This window comes from Malus sylvestris, chromosome 7 (assembly GCF_916048215.2).
Source record: "Malus sylvestris chromosome 7, drMalSylv7.2, whole genome shotgun sequence".
Taxonomy (NCBI): domain Eukaryota; kingdom Viridiplantae; phylum Streptophyta; class Magnoliopsida; order Rosales; family Rosaceae; genus Malus; species Malus sylvestris.
Window position 1 is genome coordinate 34,209,738 of NC_062266.1, and position 25,572 is coordinate 34,235,309.

A 25,572-nucleotide genomic window follows, 5' to 3' on the forward strand; every position below is an offset into this window, starting at 1 on the left:
TCACCACTCGCCACGTACACATTTTCCAGCTACAGCGAGTGGGCCCCCTGGGCACCAAAAGATCTCGTAGCCAATCAAGAATCAATAAGAGCACCACCTTCGCTCCACGCGTCCTGGATCGCGAAATCCCACCGTCCACGTCTCTCTCAAATTTCCAAGCCAGCGGTCCCCATAAACACGCCTGGCGATCATCCGACGGCGGAGAAATAATCAACGGCTGAAATTAGAAGCCGGTCTACGTCTCTCAGCTTTTTCATGCAATTGAAAAGAAGCCCTTCTTCTTCCAAAAAAGAAGAAACGAAGCCCTTCACTTTCAGGCTGTGGAATGAATGAAAAGATGAGACGAAAGAGCTACGTCATCGAAGCCAAGAATGCTCGGCGACAGAGACTCGGAGTCCGGCGACTGAAGTACACGTGTCATACGAAGAATATCCAGGTGAAAATCACCGGCGACGACGATCAGAAACATGCTCCAGAAGATCCTAAGTCATTGGAGTTGAAGAAACAAGAGAAAGATGTTGGGACTTCGATGGAGATGTTGTCGGTATCGTTTTCGGAATCGGAAAACGAAGTCGTGTTGTCTAGTGGGTCCGTGGCCGGATCAGATAAAGGAGGAGGGAAAAGGGGTAGTGAGGGTTTGGGAGCGAGGGGAGGGTACGGCGTTGTATCATTGAAGGGGATGAGGAAGGAAATGGAAGATGCAGTGAGAGTGGAGGTAGGGTTTGGGAAATTTGACTTTTACGGGGTGTATGACGGGCACGGTGGGCCCGACGTGGCCGGGGCTTGTAGGGAGAGGATGCATGAGGTGGTGGCAGAGGCGGTGGAAATGGAAGGGATTAAAGGGAAAAATGATGATAAAGGTGATGCCATTGATTGGGAGACGGTGATGGAGGAGTGTTTTGGTAAAATAGATGGGGAGGTGAGTGATATTGCAGCGGCGAGGATGATTGGGGCGACAGCGGTGGTGGCGGTGGTGACGGAGGAGCAGGTGGTGGTGGCCAATTGTGGTGATTCTAGGGCTGTTTTGTCAAGAGGGGGTGTTGCCTTGGCCTTGTCCAATGATCATAAGGTGCGTAATTAACAAACTTTATATATGTATCTCTCTAACTTCGTTTCGAATGATTGTGAATGAGCTCACCTCCAAAGCATTATTCTTACTATCCAAAAAAAAAAAAAAAAAACTAATTAGTGTGGGCAAATTAGGCCCAAATATATGTGACTCATGTCAACAATTTGTTCCAGATTTTGAAATTATTATAAATTCACATTACATATATATAGGATAAGGATACCTTGTTGAGTGGAAATTGCATAATATTGGCTATAAAATTGAAAAGGAAGACAGAAAATATACTCCAAAAGATATAAATTGTTGAAAAAAATTACGGGTAGCTAATATGTGATGCAGGTAGCAAGAATAACATTAGACAAAGTAATTAGTATTTGGAACAATCGGAAGAGAATTAACTTTGTCCACTGTAGTTTGTATCCAACAATACTGGCGGAAGGAGGAAATTGAACTCATGATTTCGTATGTAAGAATGAATGAACTTAATCGTCTGAGCTACAAGTCTCCTTTAGCGCCTTATGTACCTTATTATTAAGATAAATGATTAGGTTTAACCAAATACTGCTCGAAAATCTTATTACGCTAGCTGAACACATTTTTTTTCCGTTCATACAACGTTTCTTAATTTCTACGTGCATATATAAGCCTGACAGAGTTGATGAGTTGAAGAGAATTGAAGCTGCGGGTGGAAGGGTCATCACTTGGAACGGAAACCGTGTACTCGGTGTGCTTGCCACTTCCAGATCAATAGGTACGTACATTATACAAACAGCGGGACATGAACCCTAATCTTGTATAAGTTAACAATCATCCCCAATAAGGGCATTACAAATAAAATCACTAGGCATCTCGGGCCAAATAATATCCTTGCTATTAATTAGACAAGGCAAATCGAGGGAGCCTAATTCAAGCGAATGACCAAAGTCAACTCTAAACGGTTCTAACTTAACATTCACCTGCATTAGGTTAATTAGCTTTTTTTTTTTTTTTCTGGGGTAAATGATAGATTTTGTTAGATTAGATGTTAGATTAGCTATCAATAGGGTTCAAACCACGCCGTCATGCAAAAGCTCAACTCTTTTCCACTATTGTAGTAAAGGGTCACTTGCTAATTTGCTTTAATTTTCAAAATACACAAGAGTATCGGATTAATATAGAAACTTTGCTAGTACACCTCACTGATTTGGTGATTTTTCAAATTAATTGGGGGTGCAGGTGACCATTACCTGAGGCCGTATGTGATATCAAAACCAGAGGTGACGGTGACCAAACGAACCGACCAGGATGAATTCCTCATCCTTGCCAGTGATGGGCTGTGGGATGTTATGTCAAACGACGTAGCATGTCAGGTGGTGAAGAAGTGTCTTGGTGGCCGAATGAGGAGAGTTTCCATTCATGACGAACATCAGGTTCTCCTAAATGTCCGAAGTCGCACATCTGAGGCAGCAGCAGTCTTGGCTGACCTAGCTATGGCTAGGGGAAGCAGAGATAACATTAGTGTGATTGTCGTCGACCTCACAAAAACCAGCTAGCCAGCTAGCCAGCATGCATTTTATTTTTCTAGTAAATATACTGTTTTCATAAGTTAAATCATATTATTCTTTACCCCCTTACACATTCGAATTTGAAGTTACATAATTCCTTTGTTAATTGGGTAATTGAAGCTTATATATATATATATATATATGTGTGTGTGTGTGTGTGGATCATTCTTGGCTATTTCATTATTCCGATACTAATTCATTTGTGTTAGAATCATAGAAGTGTGTTGTTTAAATTAATGGGGTAATAAGAGAGTATATATAAGCCCCTTAGTACATCCTAATAAAGAGCAATTTAATGGCTTCGGTTAGTTTTATCTATTTTTTTGTTTTGTATGGACATGTGATATCGTTAGTAGATTAAGTTGTTAAGAAAGAGAGGGATTGAAGTCGCATTGAAGTGTATTAATAAGTATGGTTGCTTTTCACAACCGAGGTCATCAAGTTCCATCTACTTTTTAATTTTGGGGTTTATAGAGGAAGTGGTATTTTCAGATAGGTTGTAGTCATTTTATCTACCTACAGATTGTTGACGCATAAATAAAGATGCTCAAATGAATAGTAGCTACAAATATATATATGAAATAGAGAGGCTTCGCTCCTCAAGATTGAGGAGGAGTTTCTCTTTGATTCATTAAGTGAACGGTGTATAAAATTTTGTACTTATGATAGGAACAGTTCATATTATAAATCATTCTGTAAAGATTACTTTAACAAAAAATCAAGGTTTTTAGTTAATCAATTGTAGTAAATAGATAGACGGTTTTTAATTTATTTATCAAATTCATTCATCTGTTTTTATGTAGTTTGATGATTTATACAATCTCATATTTAATTGATTGCAGGGATAGTCTTTATATAGTGATTTATAATATGAACGTTTTCGATCATAAGCATAAAGTTATGTGAATCGGTTACGTACATAATAATTTAATTGATTGCAGAGATAGTCTTTATATAGTGATTTATAATATGAACGTTTTCGATCATAAGCATAAAGTTCTGTGAATCGGTTACGTACGTAATAATTTAAGTAGGAAATTCTCCTTATTCATTGAGGAGCCAAGTTAATTCCCATATGAAATATCAACTTTGGGTATGATCATGAGATGTGAGAGAAACCAAACTCCCCAACCTTTTGAAAAGAAGAAGCAATTCGTGATTAGGGAATAATGATTTCCTTCTTTATTTTATTAACTTACGATTTAACTTTACATGCATGCTTGTTTAACATAACAATATGCATGCACACCCTTTTCTATATATTAACAAGTGCATAAACACCTTTTTCTACATCTACTACGGCATCCACCAGAAAATATTGTACTTTATCTACCTAATATTCTGCACTCATTTAAATATTATGCCGCGTGTTATTTGAAAACCTTTTCTAGGCATCTTTCCCACATCCTTATCTAATAAATTACTTGGTGATTAGAAAATTACCGATCCCATATCAAGAGTCAAGACTTTATAGTTGCCACATCAATTGTATATAAGAAGGTTGAGGAGTGAGAATCACGTAATCAATGGAAGTCCTTGATGTTGTAATTTATTCTCGACGTATGAGGACGGGTGTCATGGATTTGTGGTTGCCATTCTTTAATAGTACATTGTAATTAGTATTGGTCATACTCTGACAAAGACTTTCATACTACGAGTATATTGTCACCGAGAATCAGTTCTGTTAGAGAGAACTCCAGTGCTCCAAAGTCTCTTTAAGAGATGGTGCAAGATTTGGTATCAATAGTATCATATGAAGAAAAAAGATGTACGCATAGCGTTAAAATTACTCTTGTACTTTGCAATGACATCTTTATTTTTCATTCTTAGGTATGATTTCGATAGGCGTTTTTCTTGATTCTTAATGCACATGTTGAAAGAGTGACTCATCTTTTGCTTAATTTGCCGATGAAAATGTAGCTTATCCCCCATATCTATATGTATCCTGCTTAATCAATAAAAGCGAGAAAGCTTATCATTTAGACTGATGGCTATATCCAACTACCATTGTACGTTGTAAATGGACTAGAAACCCTAAATGACAAGGACATATTTCAAAAAGAAAAACGTGTATCCGAATTGGAATTGATTGTGAAAGAGACCGGTAAAAATTTGACAGAAATACTTTAAATAACAAACAACCAAGCACCACCATTTTTAGTGTTTTTTTTTTGCTTTTTTTAAGAAACCCTAGTGTCTTTCCACCTCAAACGAATGGTCCTGTAGTACGTACCAAAGCAAAAAGCACAAGGAGTTTCTTTGTTTTTGGTTTATATATAGGAGTAAGTTCTCTCCCTTTTTTTTTTTCCCCTCTTCTTTTCTCCCGTCCTAATTGAACGATCACGATTAAGTCACGTCAACATCTTATATTAATTTTTTATAGCAAGAGAAAGACAAAATAAGATAATGTGAGAAGAGGGAATGTAAGGGGCTGGAAGGAGGAGGGGACAAAATAAGAGAATGTAAGAGCAGGGGATGGAAAGAGGAGGGGAGAAAATCTTAGTCATTATATATATACCCGTAGTAGTAGCACCCACTATAAGAAAAGCGAGCAAAAAACTACTAATTATTTGTCAATTAAGGAGTTGTGTGCATATCTAATTACTTTATTATTACTTATCATCCTCAAGTGATAGTGATGTTCCTTATCTTATTTATTATCGTTATATGAGTTTAAATTTTAAGATTCATGTAATGGATCAACACAAATTTCAAAACTTAAACTTATCAAATGGTAGTAAGTAGGTTGGTGAGTAGGGATGAAGCCAGAGATTTACATGGATGGGGGCATCCTCAAACAACACTCACAAATTAAAAAGCTCAAGAATGTACAGAACGAAATGCTTATATATTAATCCATAAAGTTTTTCATATAACATATTACAACATTTCTCGACGTGTTTCATGTTTTGAAAGCATTGCATGACAAATTCATTACCTATACCTTCAAATATCTCTCTCTGTAAAAATAACCATGTTATCTTTCATCCAATTTCTCAATCAATATTTATAAATTTCACCGCTGAAAATGCTCTTTCACCGATAATAGTAGCACATAGAAAAGTTGACGCTAATGTCACAAGCAATTGGAAAGGTACACCTTTTCACCTAAAGTGAGTGGGGGCATCCGCCCCTAGGCCCAAGGTAGCTCCATGATGGTGAACATTACTATTACTTGACCATGACGAGCAAAAATGTACCCACCAGGTTATCATACATTATTTTCGCTACCAAAAACAACAAATCTTGGTATACCCTAAACCCGAAGATCGAAGTAAAGTTATTGTTAATTAAGGTGAATTGCTCAAAATATTTGATAATTGACTAAATTTAAGAATGGAAAAATGCCTGGTGCTTGGTGAGTACACAGTTAGATCTGCAAAGCTGGTTTGGTATTTTTGTGCTTTGAAAAAAAACTGATTCTGCTGTACTGTGAGAAAAAACAGATGTGAAATAAAGTAGCAGAGTGTTTGGTAAACTTTTTTTATAAAAGTGCTTTTGGAAAAAAAAAAAAAACAGTATTATAATGTTTGGTAAACTTTTATCTAAAACAGCTGTGACTGTGTGAAATGAATTAAAGTAAGCAAAATATCAAAAATAAAGGTGAATTACTAAATATACTTTATTTTTATTAAAAGAAAAATATTTATAAACTTTATCTTAAACATATAATCCAACATTTAACAAGAAATCATAATCCAACATTTAACATATAATCCAACATTTATGCCACTTCACGTTTTCAGATTTTTTTCAAAGCTCATTTATACTGCTTCACGTTTTAAGCTTTTTTTTTTCACCTAAAATTATGAAAATAAGCTGTTTGTAAGTGTTTACCAAACACCATTTTGAACTTAAATTTTTTTAATACCTACTTTTTATAAAAACATCTCAGTATCAAACCAGTACTTAGCAGTGCACAAACTATTACTATAAACTGTGAAGTCTGTGATAAGTTTCACATGCATGCAAAAACAATGCTGTCCTCTATTTACATAATTGCTGAAGTCCGTACGTTGTTGGTTTCCTTTTGATTTTAGGCACCGATTGAAGGAACCAACAGTATAGCGAGACAAGAATGGATGAATCAAAAGCTAGCTAGAATCCTCAGTGCCGACAAATTTAACGTCTGTGATCATGTTTAGATATTCACGTGGACACTGTTTAACATACATGATGGAAGATTGAATGGAGAAATGTCTCTCTCTCGATGTTTCCAGACTCGAACGATAATGTTCAGCATGAACCACAAGTTTATTTATACGTAAATTATACACATACATAAAATAAATATTATGTGCAATAAAGATATAAGGTGCGGATAAAACTACTTTTTCAGCCCAATGTTGCTCAAGCCACTTATTATTACGGTATTGCTCTTCACTTGTAAATGAGGTTTTATGTTTGATTTTTGAAAAAGGCGAAATTAAATTGCATTATTGCTAGTTTATTGTGAGGCCCACTCCTCTCTCCCTTAGTGTAGATAATATTTTTGTCAAAAAAAAAAAAAAAAAACTCAATGTTGTTCAATGCTGATCTACGAAGGGCCGCTTGATAATTATGTTGTCTTTAGTTTCACTATTTCTTGAGTTTTCAAATTTTGACCTTGAGTTTTTCACTTTTCGGTTTTAGTTTTTATTTTTATTTTTTTAAATTAGAAAAATGAAATTAGTTGCTAAGAAAGGTTTCAATTTTTAGTTTTCTAAACAGTGAAAATTAAAAATTAAAAACGAAATAGTTATCAAACAAGCCTTTACTAACTGAGGTGATTAACCAATCTAATATGTAGAAAACCAATATCAAAGTTCTAAAGTGATGGTTTTAAACCCTAAAACAACCAACAATGTCAATAATGAGATTTGCTCAACATTTATCTCTTTAAGAAAGACTTGAAAGAAATCCTAATTATGTATAAAACAATAGTTAACTACCATTCAATCTAACTTCTAACTAATAAGAGGGCAGATGATCAAGATTTTTGTTATTATGCAACACGCGCACGATTGAGAAACTTGTGGTGTAACTAAGCACTTTGTCAAATTAGAGGAAAAGAAGACCAAACTTAGCAAATTATGCAAGAGCAACATGTTGTCCACCAATATCTTTTATGATTTATCACTAAAAATTTTGAGAAAATTAGGAGTGGGGAAGATAAGATTATGACATTCCACGTGAGGAAAAACGTGATTAGTCAATGAACCATTAACATCATTCGCTAATTAAATGAGGATTAGCGCACAAAATTAAGCCATTTGTGAGTAATGAGAATCACGATTTGACCTCTTTTCCCTCTCTATCGTTACTATAAAATTGGATAAAATGGCTATGATGTGCCAACATATATATGCAAGAGAAATGCTAAGGAGACTACTCTTCATGAACCCTCTCATCTCACAGTTTAACGTTAACTTTCGTGTCAACATTGTGCCAAAAACATGAAGTTGTAAAGAATCCATGGAGAGTCTCATTTGTAAGAGAGTTTCCTTAACATTTCTCATATATGTTATATAATTGCGATTGTTGTTCAACTAGTTGAGACCAATGTTTTTCAGTGTACAAACTTTGTAGTCGAATTTGTTTAGTTCTTAATCGTCTTTTAAAGATCGCAACAAAAATTAGTTACATTTATTTGGACATCCTTTTGTAAGATTTTTTTATATTTTTATATTTAATGAGTTAAATTATTAAATGTTGAAGGAGAAGAGAATCAAAATTATCAAACCTGGACCAAGATGTATTAAACAATATTATCTTTCGTTAATGAGGTAAAACTCCATCTACTAAATTAATCGACGATTTAATTTTGTAGTAAAACTCAAGCCGATCTCTATAAATAATTTCCTTCAGTCGACACCAGAACCACATGATGAAAGAAAGATTTTGTGTGGATTTGGCAGAATGTTCAAAACCGAACTTGACGTTTTCACTCCTCACACAGACCGCGTAAGAAATAGGACTTGAAAGTTGAAACTAAGCAAAACTTGTTGAAGGTTAAATTGAGAGGATTTGAAGAAATGTCACATGTTAGAAAGTTGCATGTATACCCTGGAAAGTTAAACAAACCTTACAAAGGAATAAGGTCCCCAGTCAAGATTGAGAGGCCAAAAAAGATGATTAAGATTCTTATAAATGGACTCTTTGTTTATTTGATACATATCGATGAAGATACGATTTTCGATTTTATGATCTTGAAGAGGTATATTTAATAATAAACCATTTGAATTGTTATATTTGTATTATAAAATTGGAAATAATAGAGATTATATTTTTGTACGAATACTATTTGGCTACTGGAAGAGTAGGCATTTCTCTTATGATAAAAACTGTTTATATTATATATAGCTCCATAAAGATAGTATTTGTAAAAAATCGATTAAAATTAGGCAATTTGGTGGTCGAACTGTTTAAAACATAAGAATAAAATTGATAGAAGCATTATTTGCTATAATAAATCGACTAAATAACTATATTTTTTATTCATCTATACAAAACAATTCATAATATGAATAATTTTGATTATAAGTAAAAAACTCACTGATTTAAATTCGAACACAAAAAAAATTGAGTTGAAGTTCTTTACGTACCACATACAACACATGGAAGCATCATCCACAAATTTTGTAATTTCAAAAAATAATTTTTTTTTAAAGAATAATAAAGAAAAAGTAGTATAAATACTTGGTCTGTGTCGGCGTCCTCGTGCACACCGAAGTTAGCCGAGAGAACCAGAGAGAGGCAGAGCAAAGATTTATCGACAGACTTCTCAGAGAGGGAGTGGGAGAGGGAGAGTGCGAGTGTGGCTATAAAAACAGTTCATGCTAATTTTCGTTTCCCGCTCACTTGAATCGTCACGAAAACCCAATTTGTGATCAACCCCAGACAAGATCAACCCTTCTCGTTCTCTCTCTCTAAATATACATCTCTGGTTTCTGCTTCTCTCTCTACATCTCAACGACCTGCTGTACGTTCCCTCATTCTTTCTATTCAATCTCTGCCGCTCTGCAAGTTTTGTAGAAAAATGTGGGTTTCTTTTGATCTTAATTTTCCCATTTTTTATTTTTTGATTAGTTTTCCTAATTTTGTAGAAACAGAGTGATATTCTCACCCTCTCGGGCTTCCCTTTTGGGAACCCTCTTTTGCTAATGGCTTAAAACCCTAGGCTTTTGTTTGTTTCCCGGGAAAGTTGTGGCCGAGAAAATGGAAAAAAACTTTTACTTTCTGTTAATTGCTGAAACAAATGAAACGTATGCCCTTTTTTTCCTTTTGCTCGAAAGGTTTCTCAGCAGCCAAACAGAATTTCAGGAGAGAAAACAACAATGAATATATCAATTTAATTCATTTATTTTTAAATTTCCCATCTTTTGCCTTTGGTACTTGTTGTAATTTCTTTATTTGGTGTTAGGTCTGACGGTGGTTAGGACTTTACTCTGCGGCGTTTGACTGGAAAATTTAAAAATAATAAGTTGTAGTAGTTGTTGCTGAGGTAATGCTGGAACTGGTCTGGTACTATTCAGAAATTCAGTTCCTTTTTAATGCTAGAGTCTGGAGTCGGCTGTATGAATCTAGAACGCACTACTTTCTGTTTTTCACAAGGCTTTGTGGTAATAAAAAAATTATTTGGGACCCAGTACATAAATTAAATAGCTTCAGATGATTCTTTCATTCTTTGTGGTGGTGTGTGATAGAAATTCATGATTTAATTAGTAGATTAATAGCTTGTGTTGTGAATTTTGTGATGTGATTTAGTTTGGAAAAGATCTTGCATTGATTGTGGATGTTGATTTAAATCAAATCCTTACTGCTTTAATAGGAAGATTCTATGTGCAAATCAAGCTTGCTTAAACAAAAAGTTTTAAACTTTACATTTTTTTAATTCCGGATGCTTTAGCTTAAACCCTTTTTCTTGGAATAGTTTTTGTGATAGTTCTTCTGGTATGCCATTTGTTTTAACATTGTTTGTTATAATCTGATTGTTTAAGACAGATGCTTTAACTTTGTGCAACATGAGTGCGTTTGTACTGTGACAGAAGAATCCTTTTTTTTTTAAATTCTTGAAGATGGTTTTCATTGCGAATGTATTTTTTCCGCTATATGTTACTTATGAGTATGTATTGATTGTTAGAGACTGGAGACGGATAAGAAAAAGAAAATATATGGAGGGAGGCGCAGGAAGAGGTTTGGAATGCCAGAAGACTATGGATGGGAAGGCGAGTAACGGGAATGGTTCGGAGAAGGCCATCCCTTCTTGTTGCTTGAAGGCTAGGGCTTCTATCCCTGAGCCGGAGGCAAAATGTCATCCTACTGTTGTTTCTGGGTGGTTCTCAGAATCCCAGTCTCGCTCTGGTCATTATCTATATGGATTTTTCACCTTTGTAAATGGACTTCTTGTTGGTTGTTTGTATAATTTGAAACTTTCTTTTATTTTTTGTGATTGCAGAGAAGGCTTGTAAAAAGCTTTATTTCAACAACCCGATGTGGCCAGGTATGCACTTGTACGCATCCACGCATTTCATGTTCACAATTGTAGTTTATATACCACACAATGCGTGTTTCATTTTTCACGTCTGGATCAAGATCCCTTTCTTGTGTTCTTGACTGAGGTTGCTAAGTTTTATTGCTGGTCATGATCTCTTGCTTATTTTGTGATCCTTCATTCTCAGTATTACTTTAGGAAAACTTGTCCATTAGAGGAGCCCTTTGTCAAATTTACAATGCTTTTCATGTAATGAGGAAAGATAAAAGGAACAGAGTAGCTTTTTTTGCTTCATCGATATCTTGTATTGGCAACTCCATGGTCTGAATTTCGTTTGGTAACTTGTTGAAGCTTTTGGTAATTGTTTTCTTCTTCTTTCTTTTTCTCACTATTTAAAGTAGTACTTCTTTAAACTTTTTCGCTTCTAATAAAAATACTCCTTTTTGAAATTTCGCACCTCTAACTTGAAATAGTTTCTATGCATCTAGTTGTGTTTGATGGTTTTCATTTTTGTTGTTATTATTATTATTTTTTCAGGTGAAGCTCGTTCACTGAAAGTAGAAAATATTCTGTATAGGGGGAAATCAGAGTTCCAAGAGATTTTGGTGTTTGAGGTTTGTCATTTTTGTGTTAGACAGTTGAATTTGGTTGTTTATCTACCTTGTGTTCCTTCTTTTAGTCTTATTTATGACTTGAATTCCTTTTTATGCAGTCCTCAATATATGGAAAAGTGCTTGTTCTTGATGGCCTTGTCCAGCTGAGTGAGAAAGATGAATGTGCATACCAGGAGATGATAGCACATCTACCTCTTTGTTCAATTCCCGCCCCCAAGACAGTAATTTTACATGATCCATCCCTTGTGTTTTTTTGTTGTGCGTGTTTAAAGTCTGAATCTCTTGATCAAACGATCACCTATGACCATGAGACCAGATCGTATAACTACATTAAGATCAATTTTTAGCGTTTATTTCCAAAAGTAAAATACTTTATCAATTTTTAGCGTTTATTTCCAAAAGTAAAATACTTTATCTGGTATTGAATAGAGTTACGACTTACGAGCCAGGCATCAGATATAGTGTTTAGCTCATAAAATTGTAGTTATCTACCTCATGTTGGCTGGACTTGGATGCCATGATTTTGTAGCCATATCTGCACAATGGTATTACTGTCACACTGCAAGTGGATTTGGCAGCAGTTATCCTGTGGATGACCATTTGCTTTGTGAACCAGTTTCCTTGTTCGGCAAAGAATAGGGCATCAAATGTGAAATGGTGTTAGCATGAATTCAAAACCCACATCCTTATAATAATTTGACTTGGTTACAGCCTGGTGATTGCAGTTTGATTTACTTTTGTGCTGGAAATGAGAAGCATTTTGCCTTCATATAGTTGTTTTTGTGCAGGTTCTGGTGGTTGGCGGTGGTGATGGTGGGGTTCTTAGGGAGGTTTCTCGCCATCCTTCTGTTGAGCATATTGATATATGTGAGATAGATAAGATGGTTATTGATGTAAGTGGTGTAATATCCTCCATGTATTTTATGTTAAGAATATGAGATGACTAACTAATTTCTTTTGTTTGGCTTTTTGTAGGTGTCCATGAAGTTTTTTCCTCGGTTGGCTGTTGGATTTGAGGACCCTCGCGTGCACCTTCACATCGCTGATGGTAGGTTTAATACTTATTTGTTGATTAAATTGTTAATGTCAAATTGACTTTGTGATTGGATTATATCTCATTTTTAATCCATGACAGCTACTGAATTCTTAAGGCTTGCACCTGAAGGGAAGTATGATGCTGTAATTGTTGATTCGTCAGACCCTGTTGGTATGTTTTTTACTTTTACAATAGTTTTGCCGTGCACTTGTTGGCTGGCTGACTTCAAATTATTGTTGAATTGATTTGTGATCATCTAAAGATGTCTTTGTCTGCTGTGGTTTTCGTATAAATATTAGCAGATGACATGTTTGTTTCTGGTTACTTTCTTTTCTGTGCCCCCCTCCTCCCTATCTCCCTTGGTTGATCTCAATGTGCAATATAAAGACTTGTTATAATAAGATTTCTAAATCTAGTGCTTAAACGTACGGTTTCCTTTGGATGCAGGTCCCGCCCAAGAGCTTGTAGAGAAGCCATTTTTTGAGACAATAGCTAGAGCATTAAGGCCTGGTGGTGTTCTCTGTAACATGGCAGAGAGCATGTGGCTCCATACACATCTTATTCAAGATCTGATCTCTGTTTGCCATCAAACATTCAAGGGGTCTGTCGAATATGCTTGGGCGAGTGTTCCTACGTATCCAAGGTAACACTGTAGTTTCCTTTCCTCGCATTAATCTACTCTCTCACTCTCAACCTTTACGTATATTTATAAGTTTTTAGCATAGAAAAGATGTATTGAGCTTCCGCGTGAAGTTGTATAGACTAAACACCTTGCTTATCCGGTCCTTCTTAAGACCAGGTAGATATAATGAAATCACTCTTACTTGTGAGATTACTTGTCATGCAGTGGTGTGATAGGTTTTCTGCTGTGCTCAACAGCGGGGCCTCCCGTTGATTTCAAAAACCCCGTCAATTCTATTGAGAAGTTAGAAGGAGCTCTCAAACATAAGAGAGAACTCCAGTTCTATAACTCCGAGGTAGGAGTCATTTTCTGATTCAGCTGACATAACAATCTGCTGTATTTGCATCCTTTTCGCTTGCTTTAGATATACTTGTAAGGCAGAATAACAGCGTCGTTCTTTTGGCAGATGCACTCAGCTGCCTTTGCGTTGCCTTCTTTCTTGAGAAGGGAGGTGAGTGCGCTACGTGAATCTTCAACTCCGGCAAGACAAATCGGGGATAAGTAGTTATTAGTCGAGACAACGGTTGCTTGAGTAGCAAATGGAAAGCTAGAAAATAGGTAATTTGTCAAGTGTTGGTGGGTTGGGTTCGTGAGCTCTTCTTTCAGAGGCATTGGTGGGATTTCAATAATTGTGGATGATATGGACATTTGACATTTAATGTTATTGGAAAGTTTACTATGGCTATCAAATAATTATGTATCCGACTTTAAATTATGGTTTTATACTTTATACTCGAAATTCCGATTTTCTCAGGTACCTGTTCGGGGCTAGGTTTGGATATTATTTTGTGTTCTAATAACAATAACATCATGATTTATCCTAATTGTTTTGAAGTGCTAATGACAATAACACGACCTATGAGACTGTTTTAGTGCGCTAATAACATAACGACTTTTGGATTTATGTTTAGGGTTAGCCCAAGTTGTAACGGTGAGTGGGAAAATTAGTTAGGATTATGATAGATTAAGCGTTCGGTGTCTTCCATCAAAACAAATACTATTTCCTCATAGGCCCAATGGCTTACCACGAAACCCACTTTATTGTAATCTGTATGTTTAAACGAGGCCCAATGGGCCATATTAGACCTTACTGTTCTCGCATAACAATGCCACGAGAGAATTCAAAGACATGCCACGTAGACCAAAACAGGAGAAAGAGAACGTTAAAAAACTGCAACTACAATCGTGAACTGCTGTTCATAAGGTACATGCACATGGGACGTGCAGGACGACTAATGGGGGCGCATAGCAGGTTTGAAATACCGGATTCCTGGTGTCGAGGCCGTAGAGCTCTCGAAGCCACTCAGTAAGGGCTGTCCATGATGAGTAACGTTCATATTATTGTTGTTGTTGTTGTTGTTGCTGTGGTTCATGTTGTTTGGCCACAACGATCCGCATTTGGAGACTATACTTGTCAAGTCCTTGGCCATAAGAACAAAAGCTTCGACTTTTGTATGGCATTTAACGGTTTGGGGGGAGATAGGAAGTTGCGACGGAGATGACGGCCAGTAGAGAAGCTCTTCGCCGTAGAACTGGCCTTTCTTAAGCGTGTTGGTTGGCATTGATGAGGATTGAGAACCCGATGATGATCCACCACCATGTCGACTCTGATCACCGCCCACATAAGTCCATATAAACCCTTCCGTAATGAAGATCATCCGATCGAGAGGTTCTCCTGTTCGAACAACGATGCTATTCTCGTCGTACATCACTGGCCTCAGATAGTCGCAGATCATTTTCAACACTTTTTCATTCATTTCTTTGAGCATTGGTACCTATATATGTTATATGCATGCATGCATATTAGCTTAATCATATCTAATTAATCACATCATATAGATTATTAATCATTTAATGACATAAGAGGGGTTGAGATTGCACATACTGTCCTTAGGGTACTCATGAAGAGAAAACGCTTTAGGGGTTTCTTGGTGTACCAAGGAAGAATGGAGAACAGATTCTCCAGATCAGCATCTTTGTTTTCTTTCAGTTTTTGTTTTACGTTTTTCTTGATCTCTTTTTTCAAACCTTCTGGGAGATCATTTTTCACCATCCACTCTTCTATTTGTCGCTCTTTCATCTTAATCTTCTGCCTTATATCCTCCGACCTTGTAGTTGCCAATTGCATAAACGTCTGTATGTACGTACGTCACACAACAAATACTTGTTATTGGTAATTCTATTTAACACAAAAAGAAAACTGATATGACACTCTATAATACATATTGAAAATAAACCCTAATCAAGAAGGAAATTAAATGAAAATTTTAAGGAAAAATAACAGAGGGAGTGCTTTAAAATGATTGAAAGACTTTTGGTAAAAATATTTTTGGAACCAATCTTAGTAAAAAGCAAGTGAATATTGGAAAAATATTCGAAGTGCTTTGTGGAAAAAGTACTTAACTGTTGTTTTCTCCAAGAAGCACTTCAAGTGCTTTTTGGAACCCAAAAATACTTTTTTCTAAAAACATTTTCGATCATTTTAAAAGCACTTTTAAATAAGCTTAAAGATTTAATACCAACCTGTACATTTCCTATGAGATATAAAAATAGGAGTATTCCAATGATAGAAATAAGAATTGCAAAGATGTTTTCCCACACATATGTACTTGTTGTCAGATTTGTGCCAAAGTTGCTGCAAAAAAAAAAAAAATTCAAACGATGATCAAGAAATGTGACAAAATAAGATAAAATGTACATAATAATTAGTTGTCGATGAATTGCCAACCTTAAATTTCGCAGTCCCCACCAAAACGAGTAGAACAACTTGCCCGGAAAATCCAACGACGCCGCGTTTCCAGACCGAAGAGAATCAAGAAATATTCCGAAATCAAACGGCGGTGTAGTATTTTCAGGAGCATTTATGGGACAAAATTTATCTAGAAATGATGTAATATTTCTTGGGGTATCATTGTCGTCACAATAAAAAGTACTAAAGTTTGTCATGTTATGTTTTTTAAATGCCCGATACCAACAAGATGTCTCTCGTTGAATAGAAAAAAAGTACCAAAAGGCTCCAAGTACCTAAAACACAAGAAGCTAATTAATTATATATCGTAAAATTAAGGGTAAATTCTTAATTAGTACAAATGTTTAAGTCAAACAATAGTTAGTTTTACCAAACTAAAGACTAAAGTGAATTACCGCTCGAGTTAGTCAAATGGCAAAGGAGAGTAGGATGACAGGTAGGGGTAAGTTAATTTAAAAAGACAAATAAATTGACAATGGAATAGAAACTTACATGACTTGCAAGGATGTAAAGGACAAAATAGAATACACCTTTGGTCCATATTCCAGTTTGTGGAAGGTTGTTAGAGGATAGGAGAAATCGATAAATCCTCGGAAGATATTGGGCAAGAAGGAAAAAAGTTAGAACCTTTCTTTTGTACAAATATCGATAGCCTGTCATTTTGAAGAAAACATGTACTAAAAGCACCTGGGCAAAACAAACAAACAAAGCCAGTTAAACTTAAAGCTAATCATATAACTCACAAAAAACATTAGGAAGTTGTTATTAGGGTATAGACGCTCCAAAAAAGTCATTCTGTACTTTAAACATGTGAATATAAGAGATAAAAAGAGCTTGGAGGAGTGCAGACTGATTTTTCTGGAGTTCCAATAGCAACATCTAAAAATTGATCAAACCTTAATTCTAATTGTCTTACTTGTGGGATGGGAAGAACAGCAAGAATGTCAGTAACGATCGAGCGCCCCGACAACTTCCTGGCTACTGCCACAGCTTTCGATTCCCAACTGGGATTTTCCATTCCACTTGAGTTGACAGATTTAATGGCCTGACGAATTTGATGAATAATATGCACTACGAAAATGAGATCTGTGAGCAGTCGCAAAACAAGAGTTACATTCTTCAGCTTCTTGTCCATTCCAAGGCACTTGTTTTTTTCATTGATGAATGGAATGTAAAAGAACAAAGGGTCCAGTGACACAGCAATCACACATAAAATTACAAATATTTTGTTCCACAGTAGATCATTTGCAAGAAGTCGATCCAGTTTTGGCCTTTTAAATTTTGTACTAGGTGAAGCTCCTCCAGGTTGCAGGTTAAGTCTGTTGGGATTGAAAGGTGTTTGGCTGAGAAGAAAATGCAAATCAGAAGGGGGGGTAAACACGAATTTGTGCCATAACTCTAAATTATGAATTACTTTTCAGAGCGTACTTCCTTTCTTTTTGAGAGAAACTAACCTTAATTCAATGGTGGACTCATTATTTGGGTCATGCATCATTGGACACTGTTTACGTTCGACCGATTGTCCTGAAAAATTGAAAGAATATATGAACAGGTAGAGTAATTTACTTCTTTGGGAAAGAAAGCATGAACTAATACTGGTAGCAGTATGTATAATGTATTGATGAACTTACAAGCTAGAAAGATAACAGGGGGTTTCTTTGGAAGCAAATGATTGGCAATGTGGAAGAGAAATTGTGTCAGATTCAATTTTATTAGCAATTAGGGTTTAACCATTGTTTGGACATATTCATTGACGAAGAACTTGTCCAAGTCTTTCCAAATATTCTCCTAATCTTCCTTCTTCATTTAATTTAATTTAAGTTCAACTTGTAGTTCCAAACGACGCTGCCAAATTGCTTGATAAGCTTGTTTTTTTTCCCATATAGAGATAAACTTAATCTAGCTGCTCTTTTTGACTAAACTTAATCTAGCTGCTCTTTCTGACTAAACTCTTAAAAGAATAGTGAGGAATCAATAATTGAAAGGTATACAAAACGAATACCTCTATCTCAAGTTGTAATATTATTCAAATTTCCTAGAAGGAGGCGCGCAAACGAATGAACCTCTAGCTCAAGTTGTAATATTATTCAAATTTCCAAGAAGGAGACGCATGCGCGCACACACGCACGCCCATCTATCAGCTCTCCCTTCTTAAAGGAGACTATATTACACTGTAGCAACAACACCCATATATAATTTTTTTGGTCCAACGATAAGTTTGTTATTTTAGATGTTAAATTAGGGAGTTGACAAGATTTAAACTTACGATGTGATGCTAGAACAACACTCATCTCCACCAATGTGGTAGAAGATACTTGCCCTATATATCATTCGATATATCCAATTGTATCCCTAAACTGTTGATCAAATTCCAATTAATCTACGAGCACTTTTTTTTTTTCTTTGGCACATACCAATTTACCAAATACTAAATACTCATTATTTTTTGGGCATAATATGTTGTAAGCTCAAGAGACATTGCAAACAAAACATGAGAAGAGTGAGCAAAACAAGAGACACAAGTACGGCTTTAAAGCTACATAGCATTGAATACTACAAGTGTTTTAGTATTACGGTTAGTGATATTTCTCTTCAGCTGTAAGAAGTCTTGAGTTAGAATCTCGTGAATGACAAATTTGTAACCAATTTATTTCCCAACAGCCCAGTACACAAAATGAGATTGCCAACAAGCAGATACGGATATAAGCTTCTTTAGTCGGACATGCAAATAGGTAGCTAGGCATACTCCGCTACGCGAACAAGTAGGCTCTGCTACAAGCAGACAGGCAGGCAAGCAAATTCCAGATATATGGCAGATGAATATAGATTGAGATGGTGGATGGTAGATAGTTTCAAGCAGGCAAATGTTGAAGTATGAACTCTGTCACTAAACGGACGAGATTCCTATTTTCCAATTGGAATCATGCTCTCCTAAGGTACTTATTTTGAGGACCTATAAAAATCAAATGCATATTAATCAAAAGATTATATTAGTTTAGATTCAAAGGCTGAAATATTTGACAACTTAATCAAAACAAGAAGATGAGTTTTCTAATGGTTCATAGATTTTAAGTTGATTTTGGTTCATTAAATTATCAAATATTTTAAACCTTTAAACCTAAACTAATATAATATTGTGTATCCTCAAAATAAAGACCTTAGAAGAGTAAGACTGATTTGAACCTTATCGACAAACAAACATGTAGAAACTTGGACAACAATCAATGGAGTGGACTGGTAGGAATCGCTATGGGAAACAGACTTGCAAGTCGAAACAAGAAACTTTTCTTAGGTTCTTCCATGTGGGCCTCAAACCCAATTAGTGGCCCAATTTTTTAATTTTCCCTTTACTGTATGTTTTCCTCTTCTTATTAGTGGTTTCTTTTTCATGGTAAGTTTTGGCATAATCTTGAACTTTAAATTAACTTGAAAATATTTTGAACGGCTCATAATAAAAGGAGGGTACAAGACTGGAGGGGAGAAAATTCGAATCCTTACAATAGGTAACACATAATTATTGAATCCCATTATTCTATATTCAAAGTAATTTTAGAATATATTTTTTTCGCCACTTAGTATTACGGTCTACTAATTTTTATGTGGAAACATTGTTCAACTCTCAACTTTCAATTTTATCACTTCCCGGAACCAAATAGTGTAGATGCACTATGAAAGCATGTAGGTTTATTTGTTAGAACCCAGATCATCTCCAGATCTAAAAAAACTAAACCTAAAAAACAAATGATTTGTGCCTTTGAAATTTGATCTAACGGCTACAAACAGGGGACCCTCTAAAAGTTATAATAATTGTAGCCGTTGGATCAAATTTCAACAACCCAGATCAATTGATCCTTAGGCTCAGTTTTTTTAAGATCTAGAGATGATATGGGTTTTATTTGTTAATTATTGAGAGGTTTAGGTTAACCCACCAACGTGAAAAACGTGAATTATTTGTTAATTATTTGAGGGGCTCAAGGTAACCCACCAACATGGAAAATGAAGCAAATGTGTCGATCACATTGGAGTGGTTAGATGTCTTCTTGTGCTTTTCTGGGTTAGTGGGATGATTCGTTGCATCATCGATTAACATATCCGAAATCGGCATTGTATACTCATCTTTGGGAGTTGACAGATTCAGATTTCTGAAGTCGATGCGAATGCGCAAAGCACCATTTTTCTTTGAAACATGAACGATATTGGCCAACCATTCAACGTAGCGCGCTGTCCGAATGAACCCTGCTTTCAAGAGATAAACCAGTTCATCCTTGATGTCGAGTTGCACTTCGGTCGAGAATCGTCGAGGTGGTTGACGGAAGGGTTTACACCCAGGTTTAATACGTAACTCATGCTCGACGAGAATGCGATCTAAGCCAGGCATCTCGTGGTAGCTCCAAGCAAAACAATCTTTGAACTCCTGAAGCAAGGCACGAAGTTCGGCTTTCATAGGTTGGGGAAGCAAAGCACTAATAAATAGAGGTCGTGGGTCATCGGCCATCCCAACATTAATTTCTTCTAATGGATCCTTGACTTGGGGCCGATTGTTTTCGAGCTCGGCCGGGGCGGCTTGAATTTTGTCAAAAGATAAGACATGACGATTATCTCATTCGGCGAGGAACTCTACGAGGTTAACACCTGAATCTGGTTACTTAGATATAGTATACCAATGAGCCAGCAGTCGTTCCATAGTAAATGAAACTGCGGCCCGACGTTTCTCCCGATCGGTGTCAAACATCAGGGTCGGGGATGAAGTTAGCTAACCCGAGTCTCGTCGAATCCTGGTGGATAGTTTCGGCGCCAACTTCGATAGCTTTCTGAATAGAAATTCGAGTCGGCCGTCATTCATCATTGAAACCTTGTAAGGTGATGTAGTCGACGTGGTCATCATAATACCGTGCTTGGATCATGTTAGCTTCGAAGGGCTGACTATCGGTCGGGTGAACAATGACCGATTTACCGTCCCAAAAAACGAGCGCCTGATACAATGATAAAGGAATACAGCTGGTTTGATGAATCCAGTCTCGACCGAGCAGTGCATTATACTCGGTCTTGGAGTCAACGATGAAAAAGGCAGTCATGTGATTACGGCCGGTAATGTTTACTGCTAAAGGAAGCACCTCTTTCGTTTTGGATTTGTCTCCAACAAAGCTGCTCATTGTGATCCCATGGGGGATAAGTTCGTCATTGGAGCGGCGTAATGCCTTCATGACGTTTACAGGCATGATATTGACAGTGGCTCCACAGTCAACAAAAACTTTGGAGACTGGATACCCTTCGATATGTGCCATTACATACAATGGCTTCAAATGATGAAGTTTGGCCGATGATGATCGAGGAAATAATTCGGCCAAAGCTGCCTTGAGGTTGTCATCTTTTGTTGTTGACTCGACTTCAGCAATAGTTACAAAATCAACGTGACCGGCTTCTTCAGCAACTACATTGCCATTGAAGAAATTTGGTTGAGATGTGCTCGATTGAAAATCAACGGGCAAAACATGGACCATACTGATTTCCATGTTATCCAAGACCGACGTGCCCATCGGGTTACGATCATCCTCTTCAGGCTCTTCTCTTCCTTGGTCACCGACTGCGGCATCTGCTTCCATCGGAGTTGTACTAAAAGACTCATATGCTCATTCTTCAATGGTTTGTTCTCGCGGTGTCTCTTCGGAAGCCTATTTGTTCTGTGTATGTGCCTCAGGTGCATCTGAAATCGGAATTGTGCCCGGTATTGGTGCCAGGATACGAGCTTGCTCTTGGTACATTATACGAGCATCCCTGGTGTCGAGATAGGCATCCAATCGTGCGACTCATGTTATTTCATCGGTCGTAAGGCCGAAGAGAGAAACGGCTGAGAAGACTTTGAAGTGGTATCGTAAATACTGGAGGTCCTCCAATGAGAAAGGAAGGTCGGCCACATCGATATCAGTGTATGGGTCGACTTCAAAGCCAAGGACTCGAGCTTTTCGTATGTGTTGGAACCTAGCTTTCAATCCTAAGTCTGAGGTTTTCTGAATAATTTGCTCGGCATCCGGGCAAGTTAGGACGAGATCCATTGTATCTTGACACGCTTTTGGCAAACCATACAGATCGTTAGCCAAATGCTTTTTATGAAACTCTTGCATATATTCCAAAGCCTCATCGAGGAATGGTGGATGTAAATTCTGTCGAATCTTGATCAAAGGTTCTCGTGGGGTTGGTGGGGACAGTTTGCTTTCAGCTATTTTCCTGAAATGCTCGAAGCGTGCCTTCATTTCCCCAGGCCGAAGAAGAAGTTTGATCTTTTTATCAGCCTCCTCAAACGTGGTTTCAACATCTTGATTGACTAGCCGTTTCCCTTAAACCAGCTCTGTCATAATAGTTAGGGATGATCGTTCATCATCATTGGAAACTGTTTTCTTCGGCCGCCATTTAGGGACCGAAGTTTCTTGGGCTGCTCGTTGGCGGGCCATGCAGTCTATTCTTTTGTGCCGACATTTCTGGGATTTAGACAGTGCAATGTAGACGCCTTTCGAAGAGTGATATGTATACCAACACTGGTCTCGAGGTTTAGGAGGTTTGAAAGTTTTTCGGCTTTGTGATGATTCCGAGCTGCTAGAATTGCGTGTGTAATAATCTTCATCATAAAATGGAGCATCAAAATCGAGGTGCTGTCTGACTGAAGATGTCTCTTCCACCCGCACTTTAAGGCCGAGCCTATCAAAAACCCCTTGATGTTGGCCTGCGTTGAGCACCTTTTGCTGTGTTGCGGTTGTAGGTTGTTCCATTATCGCCGGAGATGACTTTTCCTTCGGCTCGGTGTTGACATTTGCTTTACACTTTCGACATAAAACCGCCGACCCACTGTCTTCATCAGTGTTATAATCTGTCATGGGCTTGACAATAGCAGGTCCCATTAGAGCTGTAAATGGTTTGTTTGAACGAAAATCAGCATTGAAACGTGGCCAAGAATTCTGATTCAGAGAGTTGTGACGATCTCTGCCTTCCATTTTCCTTTGTCCCTAGGTAAGCGAGCATCTACCATATTTACTGTTGCCGTGGGAAATGGGTCGATATCAACACTCATCTTCTTCTCCGGAAATCTAAGTTTGCCGTTATCAATCCAGCTTTGGACGTTGTCTCGAAACACGACGTAATTATTTGTCGTATGTTTGCTTGAATTATGGTATTTACAATATATCTTTCCTTTAAGCTCTTCGGCCTTGGGAGTGTTATGCCCGGGCTGAAGTTTGATGATCTTTGCTGATAACAATTGATCAAAATTTGCATCGGCCTTTGTAATATCAAAAGTATAAACTTTTGACGTTTTCATTGTTTCTTCAGTGGCCGAGCGGGTTTTGACTTCCTTAGAGTCAATTTGAGTCAGTGCTTTGCAAATGTATGGCTTATCTATTACTATCTCAGTTGCGTCCACGCTGACGCATTCACCTTCAGTCGATGCAAAACTGACAATGGGATTTTTGTAGATCGTCCCTCGGGATGGAGCTTTCGAGATCTTCTATTCACGGAGCAAATAATCATATTGCTCAACATGCTGGGCTAGTTCATACATATCCCGAAAGTTTGCCCCCAAGAATTTCTTTTTGTATTCTACGTTAAGATCATTTAGAGCAAGTCTGATAAATTTGACTTCGGGGAGCGGTACTCGGCACCAATTCCTGGCCGATTTAAATCTGGTAAGATAATCCATTGGTGACTCATCAGATGCTTAAGCCATCCTTGCTAATGAGGACACTGACATTTCCATCCCTGGGCGATAAAACTACTCATGAAATTTCTCGACCAACTCCTCCCAACTCTGGACGGAATTCGGTGGGAGGTTGATATACCAAGCAAATGATGACCCGGTTAGCGAAAAGTTGAAAAGTCGCAGCTTGTGAAAGTCGCTATTGACATCTCCGCATTACGCGGTGAAACGAGCCACATGCTCTAACGAGGATAAGGATGATTCTCCGGTAAAAAGGCTAAAATCTAGGATTTTGAAACCTCTAGGGTATTCGAGCTGTTCCATATAAGCTAGATATGGATGTATAAATTTATGGAACTTCGGCCCTTTTTTCATGGCCGAATCGATCATCTGCTGAACCTCGGTCATATCAATGGGTGTGGCTTCTACTTTATGGTCGGACCCGCTTGGCCTACTATTCGATCCTTCTCTTTTTTCAGAGTCAATTGGCTTGAGCCGAGCAGGAATTGACTCGGCCTGTACGATTGGTGGCAGATTATTCCTTGGTGGCAAGTGCTAAAAAAGATCGAAATACTTAGGGTCGCTGACCTTACTAACCAGTATTTCGAGCAATCTGGTTTGTGTCTTACTGGTACTACGTATCACGTCATGCAGTTTATCGATTCCTCGACTAAGCATATGTTTAACCGTCCGAGACTGCTCGTCAAGTCGTTTTCGAAGAAACGATCTTGTTGGTGGATCAGATCTTTCGCCACCATCCTCGTCACAATCGTTCACTATCCCTTCATCGAGAATGCAAGTGTTTCAATTAGGGACGTCGAGACTGCGAAACTGATTGCCGAGATTAACTTCCCTTTCTCGACAAGTCGCGCTTGTGGACTCAGGTGTCACGGTGCTCAGGGGATTCTGCACCTGCGGCACACTTTGTCCTATGTTTTGAATTGGCAAATCGGCTGTTAACTTTCCCATAACTGTTTTCTTTTTTACCGATCGCATTTCAATTGGCATGAACTTCGTAGTTTAGCACTTGGTCCTACCGGCCTGCCAAAATGTTAACCCTAAAAACTACTAAGCCTACGTGGCGCGCAGGCCGAGTAATCTATAAGCTAACTACGTCATTCGGTTGAATGCGGGGCGTGCCAACTTGTCGGCCGAGCTCGGCCGAGAAGTAAAATTTGTTGATGTTGCGTTGGGTGCGCGGCTGACTTCTGTGTCTTGCGATTGCGACCGAGGAATAAACACGTCTCAGCCTCTTAGGTTCTCGAACTTGAAGACAAGGCTACTATTCTTACGAAGTTCACGAATCGTCGTCGTTGGATTCGGTCACAGTGATGTATTCATCAGAGTAAACTCACGCCGAATCGACACCAAAGTGTAAGGGCACAGATACTCAAAGCGGATATAAGTCTTAATGGTGAACGTGGTTCGACCGTCTGAATGCCAAACTCTAAATCCCACTTGAGAGTATCCAATCATAAAATAACTCGGCGTGCAATGCGCCGAGCTCAGTAAACTGTAACACCTCACTTCACCGAGAAGGCTAATGAGATGACATCGACCAATAAGAATTTGGAAATCCTTTTTTACCGAGACTTGGATAGGTAACCAACCGTCCTCGCCGCAGTGCTGTTGATGCCAACAGAAGATGTTGCGAGATCGCCCGATTCTACGGTGACAGAGCTATCTATGCCGACTGAAGATATCACCGGTTGCTTTCACAG

General features: G+C 37.6%; 3 protein-coding genes across 6 annotated transcripts; 2 read left to right on the top strand and 1 right to left on the bottom strand.

Annotated features, from left to right (window-relative positions):
* Positions 1 to 277: 277 nt before the first annotated feature.
* LOC126627775 (protein phosphatase 2C 51-like) lies at positions 278 to 2,776 on the top strand. The gene is made up of 3 exons (XM_050297326.1): positions 278 to 1,069; positions 1,715 to 1,820; positions 2,285 to 2,776. The coding sequence occupies exons 1-3, from the start codon at positions 326 to 328 to the stop codon at positions 2,599 to 2,601; spliced, it is 1,167 nt and encodes a 388-aa protein (XP_050153283.1). The 5' UTR covers positions 278 to 325; the 3' UTR covers positions 2,602 to 2,776.
* Positions 2,777 to 9,303: 6,527 nt separating this feature from the next.
* On the top strand, positions 9,304 to 14,130 carry LOC126627776 (spermine synthase-like). Of its 4 annotated transcripts, none has more exons than XM_050297328.1 (12): positions 9,304 to 9,633; positions 10,016 to 10,096; positions 10,736 to 10,956; positions 11,051 to 11,095; positions 11,624 to 11,700; positions 11,799 to 11,921; positions 12,489 to 12,593; positions 12,676 to 12,748; positions 12,836 to 12,907; positions 13,184 to 13,379; positions 13,584 to 13,713; positions 13,825 to 14,130. In XM_050297328.1, exons 3-12 carry the CDS (start codon positions 10,767 to 10,769, stop codon positions 13,921 to 13,923), a joined length of 1,110 nt encoding a protein of 369 aa, XP_050153285.1. In that variant the 5' UTR covers positions 9,304 to 9,633; positions 10,016 to 10,096; positions 10,736 to 10,766; the 3' UTR covers positions 13,924 to 14,130. The 4 variants fall into 4 exon arrangements, with proteins under 4 accessions (XP_050153285.1, XP_050153286.1, XP_050153287.1 ...); XM_050297329.1 differs by having other exon boundaries at positions 9,304 to 9,574; XM_050297330.1 differs by lacking the exon at positions 10,016 to 10,096.
* Positions 14,131 to 14,535: 405 nt separating this feature from the next.
* Positions 14,536 to 17,982, bottom strand: LOC126627772 (cyclic nucleotide-gated ion channel 1-like). The gene is made up of 8 exons (XM_050297322.1): positions 17,799 to 17,982; positions 17,622 to 17,691; positions 17,084 to 17,510; positions 16,660 to 16,854; positions 16,147 to 16,442; positions 15,942 to 16,053; positions 15,304 to 15,552; positions 14,536 to 15,193 (listed from the first exon to the last, which is right to left on the bottom strand). The coding sequence occupies exons 2-8, from the start codon at positions 17,660 to 17,662 to the stop codon at positions 14,651 to 14,653; spliced, it is 1,863 nt and encodes a 620-aa protein (XP_050153279.1). The 5' UTR covers positions 17,663 to 17,691; positions 17,799 to 17,982; the 3' UTR covers positions 14,536 to 14,650.
* Positions 17,983 to 25,572: the final 7,590 nt, after the last annotated feature.

What these genes read in the sequence shown, in the direction of transcription:
- LOC126627775 (XM_050297326.1), top strand. Translation starts at nt 326, where the DNA reads ATGAATGAAAAGATGAGACGAAAGAGCTACGTCATCGAAGCCAAGAAT. An exon ending in CCTTGTCCAATGATCATAAG is followed by an intron (nt 1,070 to 1,714) that starts GTGCGTAATTAA and finishes TGCATATATAAG; the next exon opens with CCTGACAGAGTTGATGAGTT. An exon ending in TGCCACTTCCAGATCAATAG is followed by an intron (nt 1,821 to 2,284) that starts GTACGTACATTA and finishes TTGGGGGTGCAG; the next exon opens with GTGACCATTACCTGAGGCCG.
- LOC126627772 (XM_050297322.1), bottom strand. Translation starts at nt 17,662, where the DNA reads ATGATGCATGACCCAAATAATGAGTCCACCATTGAATTAAG. An exon ending in TGGGGACTGCGAAATTTAAG is followed by an intron (nt 16,054 to 16,146) that starts GTTGGCAATTCA and finishes TTTTTTTTGCAG; the next exon opens with CAACTTTGGCACAAATCTGA. An exon ending in ATCTCATAGGAAATGTACAG is followed by an intron (nt 15,553 to 15,941) that starts GTTGGTATTAAA and finishes ACGTACATACAG; the next exon opens with ACGTTTATGCAATTGGCAAC.
- LOC126627776 (XM_050297328.1), top strand. Translation starts at nt 10,767, where the DNA reads ATGGAGGGAGGCGCAGGAAGAGGTTTGGAATGCCAGAAGACTATGGAT. An exon ending in AGAATCCCAGTCTCGCTCTG is followed by an intron (nt 10,957 to 11,050) that starts GTCATTATCTAT and finishes TTGTGATTGCAG; the next exon opens with AGAAGGCTTGTAAAAAGCTT. An exon ending in TCCAGTTCTATAACTCCGAG is followed by an intron (nt 13,714 to 13,824) that starts GTAGGAGTCATT and finishes TTCTTTTGGCAG; the next exon opens with ATGCACTCAGCTGCCTTTGC.